The sequence below is a fragment of the Carcharhinus amblyrhynchos genome, chromosome 32 (genome assembly GCF_965287045.1).
Source record: "Carcharhinus amblyrhynchos chromosome 32, sCarAmb.v2.hapA, whole genome shotgun sequence".
NCBI lineage: Eukaryota > Metazoa > Chordata > Chondrichthyes > Carcharhiniformes > Carcharhinidae > Carcharhinus > Carcharhinus amblyrhynchos.
Window position 1 is genome coordinate 10,740,852 of NC_137355.1, and position 26,822 is coordinate 10,767,673.

At 43.7% G+C, this 26,822-nt stretch overlaps 1 protein-coding gene across 1 annotated transcript; it reads right to left on the reverse strand.

Annotated features, from left to right (window-relative positions):
* Positions 1-482: 482 nt before the first annotated feature.
* Positions 483-15,579, reverse strand: LOC145360635 (ornithine decarboxylase antizyme 2-like). Its single transcript, XM_080215984.1, is given in 6 exon segments — positions 483-1,010; positions 3,104-3,189; positions 5,450-5,622; positions 8,381-8,461; positions 8,463-8,538; positions 15,347-15,579. Coding segments are annotated over 6 exon segments (645 nt in total). The 5' UTR covers positions 15,445-15,579; the 3' UTR covers positions 483-879.
* Positions 15,580-26,822: the final 11,243 nt, after the last annotated feature.

Consider the following 26,822-nt stretch of genomic DNA (forward strand, 5'->3'; position numbering starts at 1 on the left):
TGAATGGCCACACCCCATGCTGCAAAATTTGGTGATCTATGTTCACCTCCAAATGGTAAGAAGGATAGAATCCCTACAGTGTAGGATGCCATTTAGCCCATTGAGTCTGCATCAACAATTCCATCCAGACCCTACCCCCATCACCCATTTACCCAACTAATACCTCTAAACTATGCATCCCAGGATACTAAGGGACAATTTAGCATGGCCAATCAGCCTAAGTCACATGTCTTTCAGACTGTGGGAGGAAACTGGAGCACCCAGAGGACATGCAGACTCCACACAGACAGTGACCCAAGCCAGGGATTGAACCCAGGTCTGTGGTGCTGAGAGACAGCAGTGCTAAGCACAGTGCCAGTGATGGTTTTCAATATACTCCCCACAGGAATTTAACTGCTCTATAACTCGGTGTAGAATCAAGCACAGTAAAGCTAAGGAAAACCATTTTTATCTTCAAAAGCAATTCAAAAGCAGCAAGGAGGTAAATTTGAAATACCTTTATTTGTTTTAAACAGCTTTCTAGAAGATACATTAAAAACACAGTATGTGAAAGGAATTCACAGGCTTTCAACATTTTCTGTAAACAGCAATGACAAACAGTCACACGGTTCAAGAAACAAATGACAAAAAAAACTTGACAAATTGTAATTCAAGACAAATATTCCTGCTCAGTATAAATCCCAGAAGCTGAATTCAGCCCAGACTGCCTTGGAACATTTAGACAAAATGATCAAATTTTGCTTATGCAAAATACAACAAAAATCTGCACCTTTTACAGGCCATAGCTATGGGCATTACACAGCATTTATTCTAAGGACTACCCTCTCCCAGAAGAGCTACAATAAAAAGTGGGAAACAGTAAAGTGTTCCTTGATGCGGCTACTCCTCCTCAGACAATGACTGATCAATGGAGTATACCATGAATAGGACATCAGGCCGAGCTGGAACCGAGGGATGGCCTGGTCTCACAATCTCAAAGCCCATGAAGCTGAATGTCCTCAGAAGCAAGGCTGTTGAAGGAAAAACAACAATCCAACATTAGTGAACAAACAGAATATCCACACCAGCTATCCGTGAGCAGCAATTAACCAACAGTTTATACGTCGAGACATTACAAAATTCAGTACCCTTTTGTTGCTCCTGCGTATGAACTATGCAATCCTCACTACTTCCTGTTTAGCAGTCGATTTTCTTCACCTCTTGGTTCAGTTCATTCTCCTTGCCTCATGCGTTTAGGTGGTGAACTTGTCAGATGGACAGGCAGTGCACTTGGTAGTGTTGTGAAAATGCAACCATATAGTGATGTCCAATTCCACATGCACTATTAAATGCCACTTGACCTGCACCCACTCTTGCCTAGTGGTTTTCCATTGTGAAATGCCATTTCATAAGAACATAAGAACACAAGAAATAGGAGCAGGAGTAGGCCATCTAGCCCTTCGAGCCTGCCCCGCCATTCAGTACGATCATGGCTGATCTGTCGTGGCTCAGTTCCACTTTCCCGCCCTCTCCCCATAACCCTTAATCCCCTCTCTTATCAAGAACCCATCAACCTGCTTCTTAAAAATATTTAGCGAGGCAGCCTCCACCACTTCAACGGGCAGAGAATTCCAGAGATTCACCACCCTTTGAGTGAAGAAGTTCCTCCTCAACTCCGTTCTAAACCGCCTCCCCTTTATCTTGAGGCTGTGCCCCCTAGTCCTACTGTCTTTTTTGAGCGGGAAGAGTCTCTCCACCTCTATCCTATCCATCCCATTCATCATCTTATACGTCTCAATGAGATCTCCCCTCATTCTTCTAAACTCTAACGAGTACAAGCCTAGTTTATTCAGTCTCTCCTCATAGCTCAATCCCCTCAACTCCGGTATCAGCACAATATTTCAACACAATATTAGCATATGCAGTGTAAATCCATACCTCATTCACTAATTGCATTCATTATCCAGTATCCCATCATTTTCCATACAATATATGGGATTATATTAATAATGTAAATAAAATTATAACTGAAGCTCTTCCAGTAACTTCTGTAGCTGCAAAAATTCATTTTTGTCCACCATCTGTTTCGATTTTTATAGTTTTAGTCACAAGTAGGCTTACATTAACACTGCAATGAAAATTCCCTAATCACAACACTCAGGTGCCTGTCCGGGTGTACTGAGGGAGAATTTAGCATGGTCAATGCACCTAAAACCAGCACATCTTATGGACTGTGGGAGGAAACCAGGGCACCTAGAGGAAACTCATACAGACATGGGGAGAATGTGCAAACTCCACACAGACAGTGACCCAAGACAGGAAGCAAACCTAGGTCCCTGGTGCTGTGAGGCAGCAGTGCTAACTACTGTGTCACCATACTGCCCTTATAGCAGACAGTGAAGGCAATTGTTGGCTGTGCACATCAATGCCACTCTCCTTGTTCAAAACAGCAGATTCTGCAGTTTAGTCTCTACCTATTCAGCTGTGTAGTGAGACTAACGCATTGCAACTGACAAACAGCAGCAAATGCAACTTCAAACCACCCCTGGAAATAACAGTCATGTGGAGATGCCAGCATTAGACTGGGGTAAACACAGTAAGAAGTCTGACAAGGTTGGACTTAAACCTGGTGTTGTCAGACTTCTTACTGCAATAACACTATAGGGCAGGGTTAACACCAAATTTCCTTCTAGTGTAATTTCTGATGTGCTGCAGCAGCTCAGAGAGGGAAGCAGACTTGGGGCTCCATGTAAATTTCAAGTTTTTAAAAAAGGAGATTTTCTTGAATATAATGCTTCAATTTGGAGCAGCAGGGGAGTGTACCTCGGCTAGATTTTTCTCTTTCAACTGAAGGTTGCAGTTGGAATCAATTTAAGATTTCTATTTCAGCAACCCATTTTATTAAGTCAGCCCAATCTTTGGGAAGACAACTTGACTATGAACAGTGACTTGTATCAGGCTTAATACAACTGGATCCACAAAATCAGACAGCAGACAGGAACAAGTAGTTGAACATGTGCCTACTCTTAGTTATCAGGACTAAAAGACTCGGGGGCTCACTATTGACTACTTGTAACCACAACTTGATCACATTCCAGTACGAGAGATTACAAACAGCTCTTACCTCGATCCTCTCTGCTCTTGTAGAAGCAGACAAATACATACTCCACCTTCATCTTCTCCTCAGCAAATTCTAACAACGCAGTTAACCTGCCATATTAAAACAATAGTGAGCTCAAAGTAATGGCAAATAACTTGGCCTAGCCTCAAATTTCTGCCCTCATTGCAAGTTACATTCAGAGATCAAAGGATCAATATAAAGGCAATCATACAACCATATAGCTTTATAACAGAAGTCAATTGGACACAGTAGTGACAAAGGATTATTGTTGGAATGATGCCACCCCTAATTTAACTTGAATGTGATCCATCAGCTTAATATAAATCAAACCCACAGGTTATATCGAACTAGTGAAAGCTAAAGAATGAGGCAGCAGCCCATGTAAAGCAAGCAATACGGACCTTCAAGCCAAACCAAATTTAAGGCCAATACCAGAATGAACTTAAAAGCTACAGGGTTAGATTTTAAAGTAGTAATCGACAATATGGATGGAAGGATGTTCCAAGCCAGTGGTTACCTGAGTTTGGTGATAGAGGTTTGAACATTTCCACACTGATAGCACCAGTGCCATCTTGAAGGTGAGGAAAATAGTGATAAAGATCCAAGTTATTAACTTCACTCAAATAAGTTCTACAGTGTTTAGAGCGTAGAGGTCCACATCTAGTCCAGTTTCACTTGAATTACGGGACCAATAACTCCCCTATATCCACAAATTAATTCACTTGTTAAAGTTGTACAAGGAAGTGCAGCGGGTTGGCAAGAGCAAGAAAGAAACAAGGTTAACTTTGATACAGAGAATAGCTTTGTGCAGAGCTGAGTGGAACCCAACAAGTGAAGTTACAGATTAGCAACTGCAGGCAAGTCTGGGCGTGAGAAAAAGAAGCCACAAAGGAGAAATACCAAATAAGGTATTGCAGCAAGACCTATGAGGAAGAAACATTCTGCAATATGGAACCTTAAATAACACTAACAGCTGCTGAGAACATTTAATTGCAGCCTGTGTAACTGCACTGTGTGAAGCCAGATGAAGAATGTTTCAGAACTACTAAAGTGATCTATTTTAACTGAAGCTCAAATCTCAGCACTTTGGGATCCATCAGGATATATGCAGCATAAACATGGGGAATCAGGAGCAGAAGTAGACAATTCAGCCCTTCAAGCCTGCTCCGCCATTCAATCAGATCATGGCTGATCTCTCCCTGGTCTCAAATCCACCTCCCCCCACTTTTGTTTTATTTGAAATGTATCTAACTTATTCTTGAAACCGTTTAATGATTCACGATAACAATTCCACCATATTACAGGGTAGCAAGTTCCACAAATTCACTGCCCTGTGCATGAAGTAGTTTCTCTATCTCTGACCTCTTGTTCTAGATTGCCCCTTGGGAAATATTTGGTCTACATTTATAATCCCATTTAAAATGTTATATACCTTGAACAGGTCTCCTCTCGCCCTTCTAAACTCCGAGTTTATATAGCTTTATAACAGAAGTCAATTGGACATAGTGACAAAGGATTATCGTTGGAACCATGCCATCCCTAATTAAACTTGAATTAATGTGATTCAGCAGCTTAATATAATCAAACCCACGAGTTATATTGAACTAGAGAGAGCTAAAGAATGAGGCAGCAGTCCATGTAAACAAACAATACAGACCTTAAAGCCAAACCAACCCCTTCACCCCCATAATCAACCCAGTGAACCTCCTCTGAACTGCCTCCAAACCCTTCTCAATTGAGCACAAAACTAGACATGAACATAGACACTCAGATCCTGCTGTCTGGATGCATTTTCAATCTGATTTCCATTTAGGTAATGATTTGCTTATTTTCTCTGCCAACGTGGATAATCTCATGTTTATCCAAATTATGGTCCATTTTCCTACCCTACTTATAACCATCTGTAAAATCTTTATATCCTCTTCACTGCCTGCTTTGCAAACTATTTTAGTACCATCTGCACAAATTTTACTGTAAAGTAAATGCATTACAAAAGTTCATACATCACTCACCTGGACAGTAAACAAAATGCCTGTAATTATATTAGTGGCCATTGGAATATTTATCACCAAGAAAGCCTCAGGCATACTACAGTAACTGTTTTCCAAAGTTGCTGTATTGCACAGAAGATTTGCATCCAGCTCATTTTACCATGCTAACCAAGTTGCATACTCCATTCAACATGGATCTTGCCCTCAGCAATTATGTTTGTGTCTCAATACTAACAATTAAGCTGGTGACCACCCCTTCCCCAGTCTCCACTGAGCAGCAGGATGGAAAGATGCAATGGTGCTGATGGAATTTTTAAAACAGCATGGATAATGTGCCAACAGGTGTCACATAACTCACCCTTCTTTGCTTCCTTCTGCCAAAACGCCATTGGGAATTTCCACAAAGAGACTCTTATTGGAGAAAACTGCATCCCATTTGGAGGTCTTGGAGTCTGTCAAGTTGTACTGAAAATGGATGATATGTTGCTTTCCATTCACCGGTAGCTCTTGCGTTACAGTTAGCTTCTCATCCTACGAAAGGAGAAAGGTGCCAATTGTAAAAAGGTAATCTTGCCATGGTTTAACTAGCAATCTCTGCAATTCACCATGAGAAATATCCTGAACAGAATTGTTTAATCACAATGATCACGGATCATAGAGAAACCCTTTAGCCTTTCAGAGTTGTAAACTGAATACATCCTTACCTAACTTCAGATGTGCAAGTATGCTGCTAGCAAACCTGATGAACTATCAGCCCTCCTTTCTCAGTCCATAGCAGCTTTTCCTTCCTTTCCAGTATACATTGCTACTCTTCTAGCCCACCACCCTCATGACACTGCTCTCCCTCTTTGTATGGAAAAGCAGTCATCCTCCTTGTTTCAGTGAGATAACACTGCTCTCCAGACTCAATTCTGCCACACTGATGCAATCACAAAACTATCAAAATCTGCCATTCCTAGTGTGGTATAGCCAGACCAACACAAGGAGAAAGTTAGAGCAGAGCATCACTTCTCTGGGATTCATCCAATTGTCACCCTTCATTTGTGACTTGTGAAAGCAAATCTAACTGAACAATCAAGGGGACATCAACCACCAAATAGGATGGTGAAAAGCATGGGTGCAAGCTTTCCATTCCTTATGTACCAGCAGAAATCAGAACTGGCCAAGCATGTTGCACAATAAAACCCAGCCATTTTCCAAGCTACTAGTGCAGAATGGATCAGGAATTAAATCCGCAACTTTAGCAGACTGTGTAATGTGTTTACTATCTGAGCAGCCAAAGAACCTTCAAATAGCACTTCCAAAACAAAACTCAGCAACAAAACAGAAAATTAGTTTCCAATGGGTAACATAAAGGTCAGTCTGTTTGCAGGAACCTTGACAAAGTGCAAAAGAGTATAGCTTGTTTGTAAGGAATTGTCAAAATTGGATCTAGTGCAATTTGAGCTGAATCCAGAAGTTCCTAAACTGTAGATTGCTATTCCCAGCAGGACTAGTGTTAGGGACCATCAGCTAGCTACCTGCCTTGCTGCAGGAACAGTGGTGACCCAAAAGCAGACTCTGCCAGGACAGCCCCACACTCATTTGGCTGCTTGGCACACACCCCACCACCCAAACAGCTAAGGGTTCACAATGAGCCCTGCGTGTACATTCTAACTTCAGAAATCACTCACTGGCCAGTGTTCAGCATGTCTGGGACACTGATGCAGGCAGAAGTGGGAAGGGTAACTAAACAACTAACTAAGTGAAGAAAAAAGACTGGAAAGTAGTGGCAGCTTCAAAATTTGCACTGCTGCTCTGTTCAGGTCCTTATCACAGGCTGGCAACACTTCACATTTATAAAGTACTTCAACTTTAGATCTTAAACCTTGAAATCTTAGATTTTTGATCCACCATTTCCAGTTTCTCTTGGATTACAGATACTGATCATGAAGGATGGCTGCACCAGAATCACTGGGAATGGAGAAGTGGAAATCTGACTGGGCTTGCGCCACCTTCCCTTTAGCACATTCTTGGACTGCTGGCGGCTTTGTTGGTAAGGTCTCCCACACTTCTGCTTTTTTTTTTAAACAGTAACCATTTCCTCCCCATTTATTGGCTTAATATTTGTCTCAATATCAACTCCTTTCACAATCACTTGTTATTTAATCAAAGCCCTGCAATCAAAGTTTTCTCCTGGCTGTGTAGCTGAATCCACCCGTCTCAAAGGTTCTGACTGATCTGAAACATTAACTCTGCTTCCCTTTCTATTGATATCTGGAAATGTTGAGTGTTTTCAGCCTTTTCTATTTGAAAAAATGCATCCTTAACACGTGCATCCAAAAAGAACACTGCAGCAAGACTTGTGTAACAAAATTCAGAAATATTTACAAAATAATTTTAAGAAAGCTTTCTAAAACTGGGAAAACTTTCAGCATCTTCCTGTACATTGAAAATAGAAATAGGAGGTGGCCATTTGGTCTTTCGAGCCTGCTCCACCATTCATTTTGATCATAGCTGATTAAATTCAATATCTCGATTCCCACCTTCCCCCCTCCATATCCCTTGAGCTTCTCCAGCTATACATTGCAATCCTGCCCTGCCACACCAAACAGAAAAATAAACCTGTTAGCCTAAGAACAACATTAAGATTCCTCCCCTGCCCTATCCCATAACACCACTAATCCCCCTAACCAACACATCTTTGGACACAGAGCAAACTAACATGGTCAATCCCCTTAACTGGTAAGTCTTTGAACTGTGGGAGGAAACAGGAGCACCTGGAGGGAACCCACATCAAGTTGGAAGTAAACAAACATACATTAACTGGTTTGAACAGATTGCTTTAAGCTTCATGCCTCTTCCCATGTAATTGGATGCACTCAAAAATTCGATAACTTTAAACACGCTCCCGGACTTACTTCCGTAGAAAATTTGGGAAGGCAGGCAAGATTCCATTAGAGCAGCTGGACTTTGTGTCCTCTTTCGCAACTCCCCCAACATCTCAGTGAAACTATAACCGGCCATGAATTCTGCACTTGCATGAACTTGGCTTAAATGCATAGGATTTACCACATGATTAATAATGATGCAACTTTAAATTGTACACAAGCTGAAGCCAATTTTTTTGCATGCACCATTACTATTTTGGAATTCATCCTGCTTGTTATACACTATAGCTCGCTTTAGTTCTATAGGAATGGCCAGAACCATCAGATAAGTGCTCCTAGCTCTGACCACTCCTCTGTGCCCATTATCAGCACTATTCAGATACTGCCTCTGTACAAGATAAGAAAATAAATATGCTTACTGTGTGTAAGAGAGCTGTAAGAGTGTGATCCCTTCCATTCCCTCGCCCACCCGGGATCTTCACTGATGGGTGAGGGGCATCAGGAGCACCACAGAGGCCCTGGACTGAGGTGCCTGCAGTACTGTTGCTGAGATGTACCACTCAAAGGAGGAATACTACTGTAAATAAAAAAATCAAAATGTTAGAACTTGGGGAAATAAAAAATTCAAAGACACAGCTAGTAACATTAAGATGTACCTTCCAGCTTATGCCACCTTCTTACCAATAGAAATTCTACTTTGTTAATATTAAAGCTGCCACTGAAAATCTGTCACATCTAAAATAAAATATATCCAAATAGCCTTTCTTTCTACATCCATAACTTTTAAACCCCAGCTCCTGGATTGAGTAAGCAAATCAAAAAATCTGACAGTCAAATTTATTTTTAAAGTGCTGGGTTTTAACAATGGACAAGATGAGCTTCCACTGAGTAATTAACAATTAAAATTAATTGGAGGTCACAACAATTAGTTGCACACCCAAACAGCAAAAACAATACGAGTACTGCACTCATCTCAGTGTCAGGATAATACTGTATACAAAATGGCCACTGCCTATTTAACTGATTACACTCAAGTTTGGGATATCTGTGGAAGATAAATACTTGTTTGTAAGTAGCATTAGCCACAAATTATTTATGATTTAAATGCCGTAAGGATCTCAAACTATACTTCAAAGTCTGAAAATCAGTTTGATAAGCATGTTATAATTGAATTATTGCCCTTGGCTGCACAGACGTTCCTGATCCCATCCACTGACTGCTGCTATGAAGTGTTCACTGCACCTAATACATTCAGACTATCACCTTGACACAAACGTATCCTATTATATCCAGCAACTGCTGAATAAACTGAGGTGCAAATTAATATTCTTTTGAATGTACTAATTTAAATGGAATCAGATGACACTATTTCCCCATATCTAGCTTAACATCAATTTTCTTTGTGGCATCATTACACTACACAAAATTCCAAGATTAAAATAAATATTTGGTAGACAGACTTCTCACTATCAATTCAGAACAGAACCAAAAATAAATAGCCAAGACTATTTTGCAATGCATATGAGCAGATAGATTGACCGATTTAGGTTTTCTGCATTACTTGCATCTGTGGAAGATGCAAGCATGGGCACCCAACCTAAATACTTTTTATATCCCCCCAGAATCACCTCAGACATTTTCACAGTCACTATAAAAGCATAAAGTTTTCAAAAGAAATGCAGAATAAGTTGACTGAATCCAATCAATTTTTAGCACCTCGAAGGGCAAAACAGAGCTCACTACTGTAACAAAACTACTAACAGTTACTGGCCAAAACATGTACCAGACAACCAGCTGATTATATGACATTATCCCCAATGCTTACTGCATTTAAAAATAGTTTGTAACCATGCAGAAATGCACCTGATGTCAACATCTGTGCCAGACCATATGGATAAACAATCTCATAGCTACCCAAATACCAGGTTCACCCACAAAACAGAACTACATGCTTGCATCATAAGCTATAAATAACTCATGACTCAACTTGAAAGTTAAACATTTTTTCAACTGAAAACATCTTAGGGCAAACTGGACTGGGACAGGAAGGGGAGTAAAAAGAGGACACATAGCAGGTATCTCTCCTGATCACTACCAAATGGCTGTTAGATTGACTCAGGTAAAAAAATCCAAAACTGGCACGGAATAACCAAATACAGGTCAGAGGGAATTTATAGTACACATTTCATGTCTTCAAGACATGTCAAAATACTTCTGAAAGGAGAGAGAATACCACTGAGCGAACACCAATAAATTTCAACAAACACAAATAATGATCAGTTACAATTTTTTCCCGACAGAACACAGGAACTCCCAGCTCCGCTGCTGGAAAATTACCATGGGATCCTTTATATGCACCTGCAATTACACTCCATAACTGGTATGAATATTTAGACATACACTTTAAACTTTAACACTTAAATCATGTCTTTAAACTACAAAGTCACTCCACAAGTTCCACAGTGGCAGACAAAAAGGTTACCAAGGCAAGCTTTGAGTAGAGAAGGTTCAGAGAATAGGCACACAGGGGATCTAATTAACAATCTACAAAAAAACCAAAGGCAACATCTGTAGCAAGGCAGGCTCAAACATTGCAACAGTTGATGGAAGATACTCCCACATAAAAACAGAAATCTAGAGTTCTTAACTTGATGAAACAATTTACATTTCTCTCAAAACACAAGAGTTGACAAAGCTACTGTATGGGGTACAGGGTGCAAGTGTTATTGCCACAAACATGGACAACCACAACAGGAACATCGTTTGTACAGAAATGAAAAAGCCACAATGTTTTAGTTCTGTGCAGCAAGATCCCATGTGCTACAAGAAGCCAGTAATAATCTCAGATGTCAGAGCACTGGGTGAAAGATTAAGATACATGAGTAAGCTTTGCACCAACTGAAGTCATACCTAGTGCAAAGTGAGGTGGCAGTGGTTGTTCTATCCGAGGGAAGTGTTCTGGCATAAACATTTCAGTTGCTTCAATAAGCAATCTGCAATGAGCAGGAAAGAAATAGCAATGTTTGCTGATTGCAGCATTCTGCTCCATTCCCAATTCCTCTGCTTGGGTGCATGCAATCTTGGGTTGATAAGGAGACAAGTAATATCTGTGCCTCTCAAGTGCACCTTAAAATTCATTCCTCCACCACCACTGCAACATGGCTGTAGTGTGTATCTGACAGCATGCACTGCCATGGCTTTGAATATCTTCCGAACCTGTGACATCTACCATCTAGAAAGACAAGCACAACAGGGTGTGGGTACACCATCAGCTCCCACTCCTTATTCAAATTACTGTGACTTGGAAACATGTTGTTCCTTCACTGACATTACTGGAACTTTTACACCTCCCCATTCCCCCCATTGACAGTACAGTACTATGCTGCATTGTCAACCTGAGATTTCTATGCTCAAGCTGAGGTTGAATAAATAGGTAAAGGCAAGTTGTTGATAACTTTGTTGCCTATGAGACATCCAACTTCAACATCTTTCTATCATTCACCCATCATTTGACGTAAGGGCAAAGTATGAGCCATCTTAAATGCTACCCAGTAACTTCCATTGCCCAGAGATAAAGCAGGTCTTTGAGATCGATGTCATTCAGCAGGTCAATGCTATAGGCAATCCCAGGAACAAAGTTAGTTTAGAGATGGTAATCTTTAAAATGTTCTAAACCTAAAGCATCATATGATTTAAGGAAAAACTGTCACTGTTCTCAGCAATTTGAAACTTGCACCACAGATACTCCCCCAGGAAGGAGGTCAAGAATGAAAAATAGGAAGGATACAAACTTAGATAAACCAAACTTTTTGGTTTTAATATTGAAAATTTCACCCTTGCAATGTTTACCCTTTCTGTTACCCAACTGATTAAAAAACTTCCTGTCATCTCCTCCCCAACCACTCCATTTAGTCTGTCTACATCATGTCGCAAGTCAGTTCAGACGTCTAAAACCCATAGGTTCATTTCCTGTCCATCAGCTGCCAAACAAATCTGAACATTAACAAAACAGCTGACTGGAATGCAATCGTACTTCACTGCTTAGTGTATCCCTTCAGTGCTGTTTGCAACTGTCTCTTAAAGCAGACCGGATACAAAAAAGGTGACAGAATAAGAGATTACAGCTCAGTGTAATCATCCTCAAATGGATGCCTTGCTCATTTGTATAGTGATAGCCCTGAAACACCACAACCCAATAGGTTTGCTTGAACAGACTATAAAGTGACTACAATGTGGATTTATGCTGCAAGTAATTGTACACACTGGGAAGGGGGATTATTCCATTACTACCATTTCTCAAATTTGCACATGATCAAGTTGCATCCTTCCTCTGAATTCAAATGTGGAACAAATGCCTTGAAACAACTACACAATTCTAGAAGTCCAGTGTTCCTGAAGTGGGAATTTACAGCAGCAGGCTAATGAACTGTGAAGTCACAAATGCCATACTGCTTTTCTCAACTTGTCTGAGAATGTAATTCAAGATAGTTTCAAACCCATTCAGACTGTGGGCGAGAAGTGTGTTCACTGCATTCCTGGGTTGCACTATTTTGAGAAACTGGCTACAATTTGACATCAAAAGCTGATGATCAGCATGATCACAAATAGGAATATGCAAAATACCGATCAGCAGCTTCTCACCATCTCAAAAGTCACATTTATTCTCAGTGAACTTATATCAGATCAGCTGACTTTTTATATCATAACTGTGCCCAAGGTATTTCAATGGTGAAATCAGTTGTAATGCACTGCAGTTTCTTTTAACACCCTATAGAACTACAGAGGTTTCCTTCCTCAGTGGAGGTATATCAATTTCTTAAATGAGACAATCCAGTTTCCACAAAACTAATGTACACAATGTATCATCTTAATAAGCAGCAAAAATCAATACAGCACTGTACAGTTCAAAACTATTTTAGAATATTCTAGTCAATAATTCCAAAGGCATGTAATTCTAAGTTCATTGAATCAGAACTATTCCAAGGTCAAACATCTGATTACTTGCAAAACACATTCAAGGATTCCACTGCATTTTCATGGCTCAAAGTGCTCCAATATCAAACTGTTGCACTTATCACTGTGTGAACTCCCCAGGAAATTTATTCCACGGTATCAGTTTACCAAGAATGTGCAAATAGCACTGTTTTGGAAACTATATCAGCAGGTTACGTGGACAGGTCATTTGGGTCAGAATGTGCTAATGTAACTGGATCCCTATTTAAAAACCATACTTTTGCTACATCTCTGGCAGAAAGATGCAATGAGGATTTGAAAGTGTTTCCGCTATGTTTGGACATAGAGACTGAAACGTGGGCAGGAACACTAGATTTAAGACAGTAACTGAATATTTTCACTTGCATTTTACTGGATTGTGACATCCCTGTGACTCTCAATGCAACTCCTTTGCAGTGTCACTCTTGCTTGTATTCACTGATGCTAAGACCGCTACATATTTATTGTTGCAGCTTTTGAAAACAGGTGAACTAATAATCTGATGCCAGCCATTAACCTGATCTAGCTTCCCTTAGTCTGGTTCAGTTCTGTAAGAGATCATTTTTAAGTTATACATCAAAATATCAAGCTACCATTTCTTTAACAGATGAGACGTGTATTACAAACACTCAGGCTATCAAACACTAACTTGTAAAACTAAAAAGAGAATTCTTTAAGAACTCTTTCAATTGTTAAGTCCTTTGAGTATTACATCCACAACTGAGCAAAATAAGCACAATCCTTTTCTGTTAAAGATTACAAAGTTAATAACATGTAAATTTTCTTTGTAAAGCAGCCAATTGACTGCACTACCACACACAATTATTCCATAGTCCATGAGACGATTCAGAACATCCAACAGACCAACAAAATAGCTCCATTTTAGCATTCCCTACCCTGAAAGAACTATAGCCCAAAACAATACAAATTCATTCACTGCAAATTACATTTCACTTAAGTGACACCTGAAGCATTCAAAAACTCATCGTGGGTCCCACAAACAATTGCACAAAACACCAAAATATTTCTGTATAGAAGCTAGTAGTATCCAAAAGTTCAATCACTTACATCCTTATTTACATAGAAATGGAGGTTGTGACCATCACTCATTACAGACAACACACAAATAAGGACTATTGACAGAATATCAGTGGTTAAAATATTCTGCTGTTAAAAACAAAACAGGAAGTGCTACCAATACAGGGAGGCATCTATACATGGGTGCACATTAGATGCATACAACAGCAAAACATCACATGACATACAACAATGTCACAATAACACCCCAGAATTTTTTTTAGAACAAGCAACAGCCATTTACATTCTCATATCAAAGCCCATTTCCCAAACCATTATCCATCTATGCTTTTCAAGCATTCTCCATTTTCCTTTTAAAAGCCTTTATTGATTCTATATTTTCAACAATTCCCACAAGGACTTCCTCAAGCTCCTCTAATTTATTTTCTTTGCCATTCTCCAACCTTGAAGCTTTGAGTGACAACCCTGAATTTGCCTCCTCTGGATCACCCTGACATATCTCCTTCATTTTCCTAATCCCCTCCAAAGAACCTTCATCTGCTGGTGTACCTATGTCCTTATGAAAAGTCATTCCACATCTGAAAAAAACCATATTCTAATGTATAGCAAATGTCACATTCCAAGACAGACTCAGCCAAACCTTGCTCAAATTCCACCCCTCACTCCATAGTTCTAGCTTATCCACTGCCCTCCCACCTCAACACACCACTGTCTGGAAGCCTCCAGCAGGCAACCAACCTCCACAATCCAACTAAACAAAATTCTACAGTCCTTCCCTCTGCAATCCAGATATCCAGCGTCATGACAATTTACCCCCAACATCTCACCAGTTCCCCCTCTAGTCAAAATGTCCAGTAAAGTCCCCCTAATGCCCATCCTCCCCCTTACAATGCCCTTATTCTAATATGTCCCTCAACCTTCTCCCAATATTCCCCTCCCAGTGTACACATCCTACCCTCTCCCTTCAATGCACTGCCCTTTTCCATGCCCACCTTACCCTCCACACATCCCTCCTCCCTGCCCCCCCCCCAACAACCCTCCTCCCTGCCCCCCCCCCAACAACCCTCCTCCCTGCCCCCCCCCACAACCCTCCTCCCTGCCCCCCCCCCACAACCCTCCTCCCTGCCCCCCGCCCCACAACCCTCCTCCCTGCCCCCCGCCCCACAACCCTCCTCCCTGCCCCCACAACCCTCCTCCCTGCCCCCCCCCCCCCCACAACCCTCCTCCCTGCCCCCCCCCCCCCACAACCCTCCTCCCTGCCCCCCCCCCCCCCACAACCCTCCTCCCTGCCCCCCCCCCCCCAACAACCCTCCTCGCCGCCCCCCCCCCCCCCCAACAACCCTCCTCGCCCTCACCTCTCCTGGGTATTTATCATGGCGGAAGCCGGGCTCTTGTCTCTTTCTTTTCCGAAGTAGTGGCTGTTGAGTATCCGTTCGACGGAGCTCCTGACCATCCGGCCGCAGACAGAGGCCGCTTGCGGGTTGTGGAGGGGTTTATGCTGCGGCTTGCGGCGGCTCCATCCACACTCTGCGTCCGCTCCTCTCCGTCCGCCTTCCAGAACCTTCAGCGGCCGCGGTGCCTCCGCCGCGCGCTTATATAGCCGCGCGGGGCCTCATGGGGGGACGGCGGACAAACCCCATAAATCAAAAGAGCGGCGAAAAAATTTATTTCAGCAGGCGGCCGCCTCACCACAATCCCTTTCACTAATAAATGATTTTACCCGCCTGGTTTAATTCTCACTCCTTTATTTGTCTTTGTTCCATGACGTCAGCACCCTATGTGATTGACAGCCTGGGGGCGGGGCCTGTCTCAGGTTCTCAATGGAGAGCTTGTCTCTCTCTGCTTGTGCATCCACATTGTGGCTTGCTGCCCTGAGGAAGACCTGCAATGCAAGCAATTGCACCCATGCCATTATTGATTCCATACTTTCCCAGAATTCTGAACAGGTCCATCTAATTTTAATCTGAAAGTTAAAAGCAAAATACTGTGAATGCTGGAAACCTGAAACAGAAGCCCAAAGATGTGCAGGTTAGGTGGATTGGCCATGCTAAATTGCACCTTAGTGTCCAAAGATGTGCAGACTAGGTGGATTGGCCATGCTAAATTGCACCTTGGTGTCCAAAGATGTGCAAGTTAAGTAGATTGGCCATGCGAAATTGCTGCTTATTGTCAGGGGGACTTAGGTTTGATTGTGGTTGGTGTGGATCCATGGTCTGAATGGCTCCTTCAGCCCTGTAGGATTCTATGATTCTAAAAACATAACATGCTGGAAAATCTCAACAGGTCTGCAAGCATCTGTGGAAAGAGGATAGAGTCAACGTTTTGAGTCTAGATGACCCTTCGTCAGAGCATTTTCATCCTTGAAGTTTGTTTATTAGTGTCACAAATAGGCTTACATTAACTGCAATGAGGTTATTGTGAAAATCCCCTAGTTGCCACACTCCGGCGCCTGTTTGGGTACGCTGAGGGAGAATTTAGCATGGCCAATGCACCTAACCAGCATACCTTTCGGACTGTGGGAGGAAACCAGAGCACCCGGTGGAAACTCATACAGGCATGGGAAGAATGCAGACTCCACACGGACAGTGACCCAAGCAAGGATTGAACCCGGACCCTGTGAGGCAGCAGCACTAACCACCATGCCGCCTAAGTGTCTTTCCCTTTGTGCACCCACATCTCAGCATTTGCTTGTATGTGGCTTGCATAATGGATACTGGCCTTAAAAAAACCTGCAAAGCAGGGGCAATTTAGCATGGCCAATCCATCCAACCTGCATATCCTTGGACACAAATGGGAGCAATTTACCATGGCCAATCTACACAACCTGCACATCCTTGGACAATAAGGGGCAATTTAGTGTGGCCAATCCACCAAACTGCCTCTCTTGGGACACTAATGAGCACTTTGGCTTGACCAATCCCCTCCAACCTGCACATCCTTGGACACTGAGGGGCAACTTAGCATGGCCAATCCATCTAACCTGCACATCTTTGGACACTAACGGGCAATTTAGCATGGCCAATCCATCTAACCTACACATCTTTGGACACTAACGGGCAATTTAGCATGGCCAATCCACTTAACCTGCACATCTTTGAAGTGTGGGAGGAAGCCAGAGCATCCGGAGGAAACACATGTAGACACAGGAGAATGTGTAAACTCAGCACAGGCAGTCACCCAAGCCAGGAATTGAACCCGGGTCCCTGACGCAGTGAGGCAGCAGTGCTAACCACTGTGCCAACCCTGCATAAGATGACCACTGCTCACTTCAACTCCCTTCATCGTCCTTTGCTCCATAGTTCCTTTATGCCCCGATCTAACTGAAATCTCAGTCTTGAAAGTTTCATTTGAGCAACATCTAGATTTCAGCAACCCTGGCTGTGAAATAGCTACATCCTGATTTCACTCCAGAACTGAAAACAAAATATTTTATGTTGTTTTAATAATTTAGCCTCATGCCAGTTTCCCATCACAAACACCGTTTATTGTGCACTAAAGGAAAAGGTGGTACAGTGGTTAGCAGTGCTGCCTCAGAGCGTCAGGGACCTGGGTTCAATTCCGGATCACTGTCTGTGTGGAGTCTGCAAGTTCTCCCCGTGTCTGTGTGGGTTTCCTCTGGATGCTCCGGTTTCCTTCCACAGTCCAAAAGATGTGCGGGTTAGGTGGGTTGGCCATGATCAAAATTGACCCTAGTGTCAGGGGGATTAACATGGTAAATCTGTGGGGTTAAGATATAGGGCTGGGTAGGATTGTGGTCGGTGCAGACTTGATGGGCCAAATGGCCTCTTTCTGCACTGTAGGGCTTCTATGATTCTAACTGCTTTTTATAGTCAGGTGGTGTCCACATTGGAATCTACAACCATGGTCCGGGTAGAGTAACAGTTTTAAAAAGCCCCACTGACTGTTCCCAATGGGTGAGCCTTCACTCATTCAATAAGGCAGTTCGTACTATTAATGATCCCCATGGCCTTTGTAGCCATCATAATGGTTATGATAGTGGATCATTGTGCATATCAATTAACACCATAGGGTGGCACAGTTGTTAGCACTGCTGCCTCATAACGCCAGGGACTCGGGTTCAATTCCCAGCTTAAACATAAGAAATAGGAGCAGGAGTAGGCCATCTAGCCCTTCGAGCCTGCCCCGCCATTCAATAAGATCATGGCTGATCTGAAGTGGATCAGTTCCACTTACCCGCTTTCTCCCCATAACCCTTAATTCCCTTATAGGTCAAAAGTCTATCTGCCTGTGACTTAAACACACAGGTAGATAGATTTTTTGCTTTGGTTCACTGTCTATGCGGAGTCTGCACATTCTCCCCGTGTCTGCGTGGGTTTCCTCCAGGTGCTCCGGTTTCCTCCCACAGTCCAAAAGACGTGCTGGTTAGGTGCATTGGCTGTGCTAAGTTCTCCCTCAGTGTACCCGAACAGGGGTGGCGACTAGAGGATTTTCACAGTAACTTCACTGCAGTGTTAATGTATGCCTGCTTGTAACACTAATAAACTTTAAAAACTTAAATATACTGATCGCAGCTAAATGTCTAAAATGGTTTGCTACATATCATCACAGCATGTAAAATAAGTTAACACATGGTATAATTGTTAGGCAGTGTTTATGTCCCTTATCTAACTGAAATCTTTGTCTTAAAAGCTTCAGTTGACGAACGTTTGGATTTCAACAATCCTTGATGTGAAAGAGCTGCTTCCTGATTCCTCTCCAGCATTGAATACAAAATTGTCTGTGTTATTGGGCTGTAACGATATCTTTCTTGTTGCACTTAATAACTACCATTTCTCTTGAGTAGCCAGACAAAGTCGCAGAGTGATTTTGAGATGAATTTATTAAAGCTTTAGGACTCTGAATTAAGGGAGGTGATGGCCTAGGGTATTATCGCTAGACTATTAATCCAGAAACTCAACTAATGTTCTGGGCACCCAGGTTCGAATCCCGCCATGGCAGATGACGGAATTTGAATTCAATAAAAAAAATCTGGAATTAAGAATCTACTGATGACTATGAAATGATTGTCAGAAAAACCCATCTGGTCCACTCATGTTCTTTAAGGAAGGAAGTCTACGGTCCTTACCCGGTCTGGCCAACATGTGATTGCAGAGCAACAGCAATGTGGTTCACTCTCAACTGTCCTCCAAGGGCAACTAGGGATGGGCAATAAATGCTGGATAGCCAGTGATGCCCATGTCCCACGAATGAGTTAAAAAAATGTACACCCACTATTTTAATCACTTCTCCATTAAGGACTGGGCTTTCGGGTGCCTGACTTAGCGCCAGGGACCTAGGTTCAATTCCGGCCTCGGGTCACTATCTGTGTGGAATTTGCACATTCTCCCTGTGTCTGTGTGGGTTTCCGTCAGGTGCCTGCTTTTCTCCAACAGTCCAAAGATTTTTGGGTTAGGTGGATTGGCCATGTTAAATTGCCCCTTAATGTCCAAAGATGAGCAGGTTAGGTGGATTGGCCATGTTAAATTGCCACTTAGTGTCCAAAGAAGTGCAGGTTAGGTAGATTGGCCATGCTAAATTGCCCCTTAATGTCCAAAGATGAGCAGGTTAGGTGGATTGGCCATGTTAAATTGCCACTTAGTGTCCAAAGATATGCAGGTTAAGTGGATTGGCCATGTTAAATTGCCCCTTAATGTCCAAAGATGTGCAGGTTAGGTTGGTTGGCCATGTTAAATTACCCCTTAGTGTCGGGGGATTAGCAGGGTAAACATATGGGGCTGCGGTGATGGGAACTGCGTTGGATTGTTGTCGGTGCAGGTTCAATGGCCTTCTTCTGCAGTCTAGGGATTCTATGTATGTTTCACGCTTGCCATTATTGAGATTAATTCCAGATTTGTTAATGGATTAAAAATTCCATCAGCTGCCACGGTGGGATTTGAACCCTTGTACCCAGAGCCCAGACCTTTTGGATTACTAGCCCAGCGACATTCCATGACCAATCAAAAACTGAGTATTATTATAGAATCACAGAATCATACCGTGCCGAAGAGGCCTCATTATTATAGATTCCGGACATTTCGGCTTTGCTTGTACAAACGCAACTGTACATCCTGACTACCAGAAGACTTTTCATCCAGAACAAACACCCACTATCTAAGTGAAGAAGATCAGGCTTTGAGAAGCAATTATGGTGCTTTGCTCGGTAGTTTCCAATTGCCGACAAGTGCTGCATTAAGACATTACGCAAGCCCTTTAATTGGAAACTCGATAAACCCCGCAGGTAACATAGGAACTGGAAAATTCAGGATGGAAATGTGTTCGTCAATTCCAGTCAGCTGATGTTAAAATTAGACGCCTGTGAATCATACAGTGAGGGACTGGTGGAACCAGTGAGATGTCTGCACTCTCCTTCATTTTTTAATCAGGAGTGGCAAAAAGAGGAACATGTTTAGAAGTTGTATAGAATCCCGACAGTGCAGAAAGAGGCCATTCAGCCCATCGAGACTGAACCAACAGCAATCCCAGCCACGCTCTTATCCTGTCAGCCCATGTATTTACCATGCTAATTCACTGACACTAAATTAGCACGACCAATCCATCAAACCAGCACATCTTTGGACATTAAAGGGCAATTTAGCATGGCCAATCCACCTAACCTGCACATCTTTGGACATTAAAGGGCAACTTAACATGGCCAATCCACCTAACCTGCACACCTTTGGACACTAAGGGACAATTTATCTCGGCCAATCCACCTAACCTGCGCATCTTTGGACACTAAGCGGCGTTCCTCTGCTTGACAACCTACAGCTACACTACAGCGCCCAATCTTCCCCGATGTGGAGGTTACAGCTGAATAAATACTGCTGAGCTTTAGTGTCGTTGTTTAGTTTGTAATGTAATACGAGTGAGGATATGTTACAGAGCTGCAGTCTAATGGCTTTCTATCAGATGGATATGTGGCCCTGTTTACAAACCCATTACTGGATTAGAATCCCCCACTCGGGTATTTCAGCTCTTGGTTTGATAAAGTTTATTGATTAGTGTCACAAGTAGGCGTACATTAACACTGCAATGAAGAATCATAGAATCCCTGTAGAGCAGAAGGAATGATGTGGGTATGCCGGCGTTGGACTGGCGTAAACACAGTAAAAAGTCTGACAACACCAGGTTTTAGTCCAACCAATTTATTTGATAATAGACTCACAAGCTTTCGGGTTAGTCCCTTCGTCAGGTGAATGGAGGGTTCTGGCCTCAGGCAGAGCATATAAAGCACAGACAGTTTAGAGATTCGCATTCTAATCAGTAATCTCTAAACTGTCTGTGCTTTATATGCTCTGTCTGAGGCCAGAACTCTCCATTCACCTGACGAAGGGACTAACCCGAAAGCTTGTGAGTCTATTATCAAATAAATCGGTTGGACTAAAACCTGGTGTTGTCAGACTTTTTACTGAGCAGAAGGAAGCTATTCAACCCATCAGATCTGCACTGACCACAATCCCACCCAGGCCCTATCCCCATAACCCTATGCATATGCTCTAGCTAGTTCCCCTGACACTAAGAGGCAATGTAGCATGGCTGATCCACCCAACCCACGCACCTTTGGACACTAAGGATCAATTTAGCATGACCAATCCACCCAACACGTACATCTTTGGAGTGCGGGAGGAAACTGGAGAAGCCGGAGGAAACCCATGCTGACACGGGAAGAACATGCAGACTCCACGCAGACCGTGAGCCAATCGAACCGGGGTCCCTGGCACTGTGCCACCATGCTGCCCATTACAGTGAAAGCGACTGTGAAAATCCCCTAGTCGCCACACTCCGGCGCCTGTTCGGGTACACTGAGGGAAAATTTAGCATCTAACCAGCATGTCTTTCGGTCTGTAGCTGGAAACTGGAGCACCCAGAGAAAACCCATGCAGACACGGGGAGAACGTGCAGATTCCACACAGACAGTGACCCAAGCTGTGTCCCTGGTGCTGAGGCAGCAGTCCTAACCCACTGTGCCACTGTACTGCCCAAACTATAGCCTATGCCAAATAAAGACTTCTTTATACTTCAATAGATTCTCAGTTTTCCCCGCTTAGTAATTCATAATACAGGTATGTCTCCTTCCTTGTAATTATGTTTAAAATAACTCAAAGCTGAATTCGATGTTGGCATCAACGCCCTGAACACCATATGCATCAAATTGCGTCTTTGTTTATGCAGTGTTAACACCACATGCGTCAGTGCTCTGTCTTCAAGCAGCACAATGTTCATCGCTTTCCGTTCCAAAGGCAGAGACAGATGGCTACGTGTGACTGAACTGATGGTGGGCGATTATTGGTTTGCCTGTCTTTGGCTCTGTCAGGCGGGCACGTTGAGTTGCTTCCTGTGGTCAGCTCGCCTCCATTTTGTTCCTGTCTTTCAGTCGGAGTCCTCTGGAATCAAACAAGATGGATGCCGGGGAGCTGCTAAGTCAGCCACGGCTAGCACTCTTGGATCGGAGGCTAGCACTCTTGGCTTGGGGGCTAGCACTCTTGGCTCGGGGGCTAGCACTCTTGGCTTGGGGTCTAGCACTCTTGAATCAGAGGTTAGCACACTTGGCTCGGAGGCTAGCACACTTGGCTTGGGGGCAAGCACTCTTGGACCAAGGCTAGAACTCTTGGTTCGGGGGCTAGCATACTTGGAATGGTTAGCACTCTTGGCTCAGGGGCTTGCACTCTTGGATCGGGGGGCTAGTACTCTTGGATCAGGGGCTTGCACTCTTGGTTTGGTGATTAGTACTCTTCCATCAGTGGCTAGCATTCTTGGATCGGGGCTAGCACTCTTGGATTGGAGGCTAGCACCCTTGGATCGGAGGCGCTAGCACTCTTGGTTCGGTGGCTAACACTCTTGGCTTGGAGGGGTAGCACTCTTAGTTTGGGGGGTAGCACTCTTAGTTTGATGGCTACCACTCTTGGTTTGATGGCTAGCACGCTTGGATCAGTGGCTAGAAATCTTGGATTGGGGACTAGCACTCTTGGCTCGGGGGTTAGCATCCTTGGTTTGACAGGTGGTACTCTTGGTTCGGTGGCTAGCACTCTTGGATCGGTGGCTAGCATTCTTGGCTTGGTGGCTAGCATTCTTGCCTCAGTGGCTAGCATTCTTGGCTCAGTGGCTAGCATTCCAGTCTCACCGTCTAGCATTCCTGGCTAGCTGGCTAGCATTCCTGGCTCACTGTGTAGCATTCCTGGCTCATGGCTAGCATTCCTGGCTCATGGCTAGCATTCCAGGCTCACCGTGTAGCATTCCTGGCTCAGTGGTTAGCTTTCCTAGCTCACCGTGTAGCATTACTGGCTCATGGCTAGCACTCTTGACTCGGTGGCCAGTGCTCTTTGTTCGGAGACAGAAGGTTGTGGGTTCAAACCTGAGTAGGATTTTCCATCCTCCGTCTCCTGTCCATTGTAGCAATGGAGGCGGCCCACCATTGGCTGGTGGCGGGATTGTCCAGCCTGCTGATGTCAATAGCTTTTTCCATTGCTTGCACACTCCACCAGTGGGGCAAGGGAGGGGTCACCATTGGTGAGACTGGAAGATCCTGCCAGCAGGAAGGGCTGGAAAATTTTGGCCAATGCTCCCTCCAAGCTCTGTTGCTGCATGGCCGTATATATATATATGAACACAAAAGCTCCCTTGCAGCTGGCACATGAGTCAGTCTTTTAAAATGTTCACCTGCGAATGGGAATATATAAAAAAAGGTCCACATGCTTATACAAATTTATTGTGCATCCCAAAATCAAATTCAAAATCAAAATTCAAAAATAGAAATTAAAATTAAATTAAAATCAAAAGTCAAATCAAAATTGAATTCAAAATCAAGAATCAAAAATAGAAATTAAAATTAAAATTAAAATCAAAAATCAAATCAAAATTGAAATTGAAATCAAAATTGAAATCAAAAATCACAAACTAAATTAAACTTAAATTTAAAATTAAAATGGAAATTCAAATTTATTGCCCACGCCAAAATCAAAATTAGAGAGAGAACATTGAGTTTAATTTCTATTGAAATCTAGGTTGACACTCCCAGTGCTGTATCGAGAGCATGCTGCTTGACGATGGATGTGGTCTTTCAGATGAGATGTCAATGTGAGGCCTTGTCTGCTCTTAGGGAGGCATTAATGATCCCCTGGCATTGTTTAACAGAGAGGCCAAGGTCTGGCTCTAGGTAAATATTTATCCTTCAACAAACATCACTAAAAAGAACCCAGATTTATGGCCATTATCGCATTGGTCTTTGTGGGATCTTGCTGTGCACAAAATGGCTGCCGAGTTTTCGGTAGAAGTTCCATGATATTTTTGGCCCAAAGTGCAGAACACTGCATCAAGTTGAGGCCTGGGACGTGTCTTCCAGTTCCGAGGAAGAGTCATATTGGGATTTGGAGCGTTGGCTGGCATTCTCCGGCCTTTCGTGCCCCGCCGTCGTTACCAGCGAGGATGGAGGATTTGGCACTCAGCCCAATCTTCATTCACTGCGGCAGGATTGGAGAATCCGGCACATTGATCCTTGCTTCTCTCCGCAAGTGCTGAGGTTTCCTCCGGGCGCTCCGGTTTCCTCCCACGCTCCAAAGATGTGCAGGTTAGGCCGATTGGCCATTGCTAAATTAGTGTCGGGGGGGGGGGGGTGGCTAGCAGGGTAAATGCATGGGGTTACGGGGAGAGGGCCTGGGCGGGATTGTGGTCGGTCCAGACTCGATGGGTTGAATGGCCTGGAACACTACACTCTGCACTCTCTCATTTCCTTCTCTATGAACGGTATGTTTTGTCTGCCTAGCGCGCAAGAAACAATACTTTTCACTGTATGTTAATACATGTGACAATAATGAATCAAATCAAATTCTGTACTGTAGGGATCCTGATTTCTAATTCAGAGTGAATTGATGGTAATGTTTGCAGAGGCTCCTTATTCAGACACTATTGAATCTGAGTGACTGGAACAGTGAGCCATTAGGCTTCTGGCAGCCCCTTTGACGATACACTACCCTGTCGGTCCTGGGATCCCCAAGCAGGAGCCTGCCTTGTTATTTAAACCATCAATTAAACGATGACTCACACCAGCCATTCCCGGCTGGACTCCTCCTCGGAGCTGGAGGCCTCTGCGTGGGACTGGGATTCTCATCCTTGTTTACTTAAAGGCACGCCGTCAGCGACTCAGGGCCTGCAAACAGTGATGCCACAGGCGATGCACTGGTATCGTTGGCCGCGACGGCCCCTTTAACAGTGATTAAAAATAAACTGCCTCCCTCAGCTAAATTTACACGAGGTTGAACTTGTTGCCATGGGAATTTTGCTCCAACAGGCATCGCGGCGGCCACCTAACAGAACATTCAGTATGATCCAGCTATTTGCTCTCTTGTTATGATTCCCCCGAGGAAAAGGTGACCCCAGGCACCCGACAAATTCTTTTTATTCTTTGACTTGATTTTGTTATTGTCACACGTTTCCCTCCGGGTGCTCCGGTTTCCTCCCACAGTCCAAAGATGGGCGGGTTAGGTTTATCGGCCATGCTAAAATTGCCCTGAGTCCTGCGATGTGTAGGTTAGAGGGACTAGTGGGTAAATGCGTAGGGATATGGGGGTAGGGCCTGGGTGGGATTGTGGTCGGTGCGGATTCAATGGGCTGAATGGCCTCTTCCTGTGCTATGATTCTATGACATATTGCCATACAGTGAAAAGTATTGCTTCTTGCGTGTTAGACAGACAAAGCATGTTGTCTGTTGACAAACCCAGGTCTCTGGCGCTGTGAGGCAGCAGTGCTAACCACTCTGCCACCTATTGATTAATTGATGCTGGGGATAATCTGGGGGAGGGGGCGTGGGTGGTTGAGGGGGGGGCCGTTGGTGGCGAGGAAATGGTGGGGTGGTGTATGGACAACCCATACTGTGGCACAGTGATCATAGAGAAGGAAAGGAGAGGGTGCAGAATGTAGTGTTACAGTCATAGCTAGGGTGTAGAGAAAGGTCAACGTAGTGCAAGTTGGGCCATTCAAAAGTCTGACAGCAGCAGGGAAGAAGCTGTTCTTGAGTCAGTTGGTACGTGACCTCAGACTTTTGTATCTTCTTCCCGATGGAAGAAAAAAAGTCTGGGGTGCATAGGTCATAGAATAGAATCGTACAATCTCTATGGTGAAGAAGGAGGCCATTCGGCCCGTCAAGTCTGCACCAACCACAATTCCACCCAGGCCCTATCCCCATAAACCCCATTTACTCTGCTAATTCCCCCTGACACTAAGGGGCAATAAACCATGGCTAACCTGCACATCTTTGGACTGAGAGAGGAAACCGGAGCACCTGAAGGAAACCCACGCAGACATGGGGAGAATGTGTAGACACAGACAGTCACCCAAGCTGGGAATTGAACCCAGGTTCCTGGCGCTGTGAGGCAGCAGTGCTAACCACTGTGCCACCGTGATCTCAGACTTCTATATCTTTTTTCTAACAGAAGAAGGTGGAAGAGAGAATGTCCGGGGTGCGTGGGGTCCTTAATTATGCTGGCTGCTTTGCCGAGGCAATGGGAAGTGTAGACAGAGTCATTGGATGGGAGGCTGGTTTGCGTGACGGATTGGGCTACCTTTTGTAGTTACTTGCAGTCTTGGGCAGTGCAGGAGCCCATACCAAGCTGTGATACAACCAGAAAGAATGCTTTCTATGGGGCATCTGTAAAAATTGGTGAGAGTCTTGGCGGACATGCTGAATTTTGACTTTGTCAATGGTGTCATCTGAATGATATTGCGTTATGATGGCTGTGGAGTACTCAGATGAGTTACTTCAGCAGCCCACCCCCTGAGCCAGGAGATTTAGTTGTTGCTCAGAATGAAGCTGCTCCACTTAAAAATTGACAGCAGAAG